The sequence below is a fragment of the Coenobita brevimanus genome, chromosome 46, assembly GCF_032717465.1.
Source record: "Coenobita brevimanus isolate Jiangsu-jjx chromosome 46, ASM3271746v2, whole genome shotgun sequence".
Classification (NCBI taxonomy): domain Eukaryota; kingdom Metazoa; phylum Arthropoda; class Malacostraca; order Decapoda; family Coenobitidae; genus Coenobita; species Coenobita brevimanus.
In genome coordinates, this window is record NC_136999.1 from 20,185,303 (window position 1) to 20,192,342 (window position 7,040).

General features: G+C 41.6%; 1 protein-coding gene across 1 annotated transcript; it reads left to right on the top strand.

Moving 5' to 3' along the window:
- Nucleotides 1-5,090: 5,090 nt before the first annotated feature.
- LOC145398666 (uncharacterized) lies at nucleotides 5,091-6,017 on the top strand. Its single transcript, XM_080271471.1, has one exon. It carries the CDS (start codon nucleotides 5,091-5,093, stop codon nucleotides 6,015-6,017), a length of 927 nt encoding a protein of 308 aa, XP_080127597.1.
- Nucleotides 6,018-7,040: the final 1,023 nt, after the last annotated feature.

Consider the following 7,040-nt stretch of genomic DNA (forward strand, 5'->3'; position numbering starts at 1 on the left):
ACAGTCACAAAATATCAAGCAATATCCTTATGATAATATCCTGAATATCCTCATGAGAGGTCGCCAAATTTATGTTACGGAACAGAGAAAGATAATATACACTTTAAGTGAGAATACTAAAAATCACTACTGTCCCGTAAAGTTCCAGGTTCAAAACAAAAGAGTTAGGTAAAATTACAAGTTAAAGTTTAATGCACAAACTAACAACAAAACATTCAGGACTCATAAGGATAATGTAATGGTAAAAAACAGGTTAAATATACGGTTAAATGCAATAGCCTCTATTAACACGAAATTAGCAAGAGTAAATTTACCTAAGTCAGCCCTAATAAAATGAAAATACACTGGGTAATGGTCAGTTAATGCAAGATAAATTATACAGATACAAAATAGTATTAAAACTGGCTGACAAAATGAATCCTACACAAATTACAAAAAAAACTCACTAGGCCTACAAATCAACACCTTATGCTATACAGTACAAGGAAAAAATGCAATAACAGTTATACTCAAATTACACAGCTGCTAGATGGTTGGAGACTTCCGGAGCACTCACAACAATAACTGTACAGGGGAGGACAGAGATGTGAACAAAATGAGGAGTAGATCTAAGTGGCAATGATGCAGAGACTGAGCTCATTATATAGGGGCCAGCAGAGCTTGATACAACTTGTAAGAAGGACGCGCAAATGAAGCTATTGGGACAAAGAGTTGACAATCCCGCTCTAAACAACAGAACGGACGACTTACTCTACTATAACGGTAGAAGGGGGGGACTGAGGCAGAACACGCTCGTGATCAAACATGCAGCATACTGTGCGTTAAAATTACACAAAGGATGATGAAATCATAGGCTATGTAACACTATGTATATCAGTCATCAAATAAGAATAATTCCAAGGCCCACCAGTTTCAGAAACACCCATCTAGCTAGCCTGTACTCACTGTGATATTGCAATATTAATATTATTTACAAAGCAAACTGCTCCATCTTCCTGCCGGAAAAAAATATAGCTACTCAGTCAGTGCCACTTCTAATTATTTAGAAAAAAAAAAAAAAGACCCATTATTTGAGCACGTTGTATATGATCCCCATACACATTAGTGTGCCAGCAGTGCCGTTCAAAGATGACTAGTTAGTTAAAGTGTGTGTGTGTGTGTGTGTAGGTAGCCTGCACTCACTGTGATATTGTAATGTTAACATTATTTACAAAGTAAATTGCCCCATCTTCTTATAGGAAAAAAAAGTCTGGCCAGTGCCACTTTCTTTTATTTAAAAGAAAAAAAAAAGACCCATTATTTGAGTGTGTTTTGTATGATTTCCCCGTTCATATTAGTGTGCCAGTCAAAGATGACTAGTTAGCTAATGTGTGTGTGTGTGTGTGTGTGTGTGTGTGTGTGTGTGTGTGTGTGTGTGTGTGTACACCCACCAAAAAATTTATTGTTACCTCTGGGTGCGATGAACTCTGAAATGATCTGTAAAGGCGAAACTGTGTTCACTTGGTACTGGTATACTCTGTTCCATATAAATTGGCGGAGAAGCTACTCCCAAGTCCTAGTCGAACGCAGGTGACCGTACAAAGGGATAAAAGTGACCTCACTTGACTCTTTCTCCAGCCTACTCTCCTGGGAGAGAGAGAGAGAGAGAGAGAGAGAGAGAGAGAGAGAGATTTGATCTGTTTTTTGTCTAATCTTCAAATATAGCAATAATATTTTTTCTGACCTAATATTAATTAATCTTACATCCAATCCAAACATGAATTTGTGTAATTTGAAGGTATTATTACGAGTTCTATCCTGATTTGCAAACCTAAGAAAGTCACCAGTTCGTCGCGAAATGGTGAAACGTTAGAATGATTAAAATATCAGTCATATGATTTGCTGGAAATAACTTCAATCAAGACAGAGTTTTATATGAAAAAAAATGGTGAAATACGCATTACCCTCTCTCTCTCTCTCTCTCTCTCTCTCTCTCTCTCCCTGCTAGTGTGTGTGTGTGTGTGTGTGTGTGTGTGTGTGTGTGTGTGTGTGATTAATAGGAAAAGGGAAAGTTTCTCCCTTTCCCTCCCCACTCTCTCTGTTTGTTCTTTCCTCCTTCCCTCCCTCCCTCCCTCCCTCCCTCTCTCTCTCTCTCTCTCTCTCTCTCTCTCTTTGTGTGTGTGTGTGTGTGTGTGTGTGTGTGTGTGTGTGTGTGTGTGTGTGTGTGTGTATGATTAATAGGAAAAGGGAAAGTTTCTCCCTCTCCCTCCCCACCCTCTCTCTTTGTTCTTTCCTCTTTCCCTCCCTCCCTCCCCCCCCTCTCTCTCTCTCTCTCTCTCTCTCTCTCTCTCTTGTATAATATTAAACAATGCATGTATATGGCTTATATTTATATTTACAACTCTTATTTACAACAAGTATACACAAGACACTTCACACAACACTTGTTTATTCATCTTCATTGCTGCTGGACTCGTTCCATATATTGATAACAAAATTTTCCACCATGTGGTTTAAAGCAATGTCATTTCTCATAAATTCTTCTTTTTTTTTTTTTTTATGTGCCACACATTTCTGCCAATTTTCTGCTGTTACTTTTTCTATAGCATTTCTCGTCAGCTCTTCGATCACTCGTAATTTTTTAGAAGAATTTGAGTGTCTCTTCCTCACATCATCCTTGACCTGAGCCCAAATCAGCTGTATGGGGTTGAGCTGGCAATGATAGGGAGGAAGCCGCAGCACCTGGTGACCATGATTATTGACGATTTCATCAATTTCAAACAATTGCTTGTCTTTCTTTTTTTGTTTTTTCACTTGGTGTAGCAGCTCAGCCTTAGTGTGCAGAGGGTTATGAGGGAGGTTGTTAACAAGAAGCCACGTTATAATTTCTTGTTTTCGTAAGGTCTGTGTTGGTGCTTTATTTATGATTTTGCAGTGGTATGATGCGTTGTCCATTATTATAAATGACCTGGGCGGGATGTTGAGAAGCATCATCAAGGGCGTTCCAGGAAATGCTGCATGTGACCTCAGGGCAAAAGCTCCACCTATCTTGACCTGAGGTCAAACGCACACCTGAACCAGTACGGGTCAGCAGGTGCTCCACTTATGCATTCCCTCCTTCCTCTTCTTTGTTGCCATTCATCTCAAGCTATACTCACCCAAGAGTCCCAGCATGTTCCACATATTTTTATAAGAATTATCGATAGAGAATATACCTTACATGCGTGTGTGTGTGTGTGTGTGTGTGTGTGTGTGTGTGTGTGTGTGTGTGTGTGTGTGTGTGTGTGTGTGTGTGTGTGTGTGTGTGTGTGTGTGTCTCCCTCTGTCTCTCTCAGGAGAGGAAGGAGAAGGGAGGGGCTGGAGGAAAGAGGGGGATAATCCTTCAAAGGTCACCTGCATTCTACGTTTGACACAGACTTGGGAAGGAAAATACAGGTTTCTCTCCGCCAGTTTATATGGAACAGACTATAGTAGTTCAGAACTCTTACACCACTAGGGTAACGATTATTTTTTGTGTGGGTTTATAGCACATCATATTTAATAACTAAAAGGTAGATCAAAATATTTCATATAGGATAATAAAAGAGATAGAAATGAAAGGCATAAAAGACAAGGTGGTGATTAAATTAGACACATGGCATGACAGGTGTGAAATAAATCAAATGGAGACTAATATAGGACAAGAAAACAAAAATGCAATGTAAAGTGATTAATAAAATATGTTAAAATAAAAGAAAAAAATGTTAACTGGGTAAATCATAAAGCAAATGAAACAGTTGATAGAGTTGTGAGTTTTGTTGTGGGTAGATAAAAGTAAAGGCCTAAAACCTGTCACTTACTGCTGCTTCACAGATAAGCCAGGGAACAGAGACGAGGGAAAAAAAGGAGAGGGCTCTAAAAAGACAGATTTAGGAAGCCCAGACACAGGTCCAAAGCAAGTAAAAGATATCCCGTTTCCTTCCAAGCAATTTGGACTTCAGAAGAGGTCCTTTCAGAGAAGCTGGTACGACACTTATAACTTGGCTAGAGTATTCAGTCAGCCAAAATTCCGCCTTATGCTTCTGCTGCAGATTATTCAGCATGCAGCAATGTAGGCAAAGAAAGATGGTCTAGCCTCTACTGGCTACAACAACTCGGAGAGGACTCTGGATTCATTTAGAGACCATGAGAAGACTTCATTACACTAAGCTTCCATGGCTGCATCATGGCATGGATGAGCCATAACGCAAGCAAAGTTCATGGTGATGTAGCTGAGTAGCTAGAAACTGCTAGTGTAGCTGAGATCGGTGAAAGAAGGGAGTATGTATGCCGCATTATTTCGGTTACAGTCTTTCTAGCCAAACAGGGCATTTCTTTTCGTGGCCACAGTGAAACGGATGACATCCCCAACCAAGGGAACTTCCTTGAATGTATGCAGCTGCTGCAAGAGTTCGACCCTTTCCTGCAGAGATACAAAGCTCATGCCAATTGTATATACCTCTCGTCTTATTCTCAAAATGAATTAATCGGATGTTCCTCCACAGTGGTCACGGCACGGATTATTCAAGAAGTAAAGGAATCAAAGATGTATACGGTAATGGCAGACGAAGCCAAGGATGGGCACAAAGAACAGCTGGCTGTATGTGTGCATTATGTTCCACCAGAAGGTAACATCAAGGAAAGTTTCCTTTGCTTGAAGAAACTGGATGGCTATGGTGCAGATGTGATCACAAATGCAGTTCAGCAGATTCTGGTATCCAGCAACACTGCTGACCTGAAAGTTGTTGTCCAAACATATGATGTTGCAGCAGTGATGAATGGATCTGTTTGAGGGGTGCAAACTCGATTCCAGGATAAACATCCAGAGGCTGTCTATGTGTATTGCTATGCACATGACTTAAACCTGGTCCTTTGCCACACCTGCAAGACCATTCCTGAAACCCGTGATTTTATTTTATCTGCCAGAAAATCTCTACTCATTTTTCAGTGTGTCTACAGTCAACCACAACCAGTTTGCTACCATTCAGACAGAGCTTCCCATTGAGCAGAGAGAGATTGTACAAATATCAAACACCCGATGGTCATGTCAGTTGTCCTCTGTTAATGAACTTCTGAAAAAATTTCCTCTTGTCATGAAATCTCTTCAGAAGATCAGAATACCAACTGCACTTGGTCTGCATTCAAAATTATCCAAACTCCCTGTGGTCTACCTGTTGGTTGTGTTCAAAAAGTTGCATGGCATCACTGAAGGGTTTCACAATGTTATTCAAAAACAAAATGTCGACTCGGCACAGACAGTGCATTACAAAAATGCAGTCCATGACACCCTGGTTACCCAGCGAACCGCACGGGTGACTGAAGGAATCTATGCCATGACAAAGGCAGCATGTGAGGAGAACAACATCCAGGAGTCTTCTCTCGGTCCGAGAAGGAAGCAGAAGATGGATGACTTTGTTGTGGAGGTGTCCTGTGGTTCCAGATCAGACCTTCCTAATGATTCAGAACATCTGAAGCAGAGACTTGTCTACCTTTGCATCGATCGAATGACCAGTAAGCTGGAGAATCGTTCTTCTAATGTTGGGAGAGAATTCATGATTGGCATCCAAGCATGTCACCTGGTCTCTGAAACCTTCCTGTGCATGCAGTCCCCAGGGAAACTAGTCTCGCAGTATAACACCCAACTAGTCCCAGATGAGGTCATGGTGGCGAAAAGCTTTTTGAGCAGGAAGGGGCCAGAAGCCATCCCAGACATTCTGAGTGTGTTAAAGCTCCTTGATCCCATGAAGTTCCCATCACTGAAGACGATCTTACAGGTGGCCCTTACCATCCCGGTCAGTAGCTGCAGTTGTGAGCAATCATTTATTGCTCTTCGCCGACTACATACTTGGCTTAGGCGCAGCATGGGCCAGGAGAGACTCAGTGATCTGGTAATGTTGTCAATCGAGAGAGAGTTAGTTGGAAGCCTTCATTATGACAAAGTGATTGACACATTCGCCCAACGAAAACCAAGACGCCACACCCTGATCCTTCCTTCACAGAAAAAAAAAATGAATATGTAAAGTCTATGTATACAATAATTTGATAAATAACATGTGTTTATGATCTACTCATCACAGCAAGAAATGAGAGATTTGGTTAGATGTTGCTTGGCATATGCTGACTGCATCCTTTTATGAGAAGGACAGGAGAGAGGAGGAGAGAACAGGAGAAAGCAGAGGAGATGAGGAGTGCGACAGACATGAGACACCAAAAGAGCTTCTGGAGAGGTGAAGAGCGTATCAGATGGACAAGACACAGACTTCACACAGTTTTGTCACAACTCAGATTGTCTGTCTATCTATCTATTGCCAGACGCCTTAATCCCATACGGGGTGGCCACAAAAAAATCGCCTCCACGTCAACCTGTCCCCCGCCATTTCACTGCCCCGCTCCCAATTCACACACCCCTCTCTCATATACCTCTCCACACCATCCCTCCACCTCATCCTTGGCCTTCCCCTCCCTCTCTCCCTCTCCACCTTACTCATATACACTCTTCTCGTCAGTCTCTTACTCTCCATCCTCTCCACATGGCCAAACCACCTCAATGTGTTTCTCCTAACGCTTCCTATCACATCCACATCCACACCACAATGCTCCTTCACATCCTCATTTTTCAGTCTGTCTCTCCATTGACCCCACAGGCTCCTCTCAAATAACTCATTTCCACTGCTTTCACCCTTGACTTGTGTCCCTCAAATAACGTCCAAGCTTCATTTCCATACGTTAGAGTTGGTATCACAATACTGTCATTTAATAACTTTTTCACTTCCGTGCTCACTTCCCTGTTTCTTATCACTGCCTTCAAGGAACCAGCAACCTTTCTTCCTTGTACCTTTTCAAGCACTTCACCCTCCAAACTTCCATCCTTACTACCTACACTACCCAAGTACTTAAACGTACTCACATTATCCATTTCCTCATCATCCAACCTCACTGTACATTCACTGACTTCACCTCTTTCGAAGACCATAACTTTATTCTTCCCTACGTTCACCTTTAGATTCCGTTTCTTACACACTCTCCCAAATTCATCCACCAAG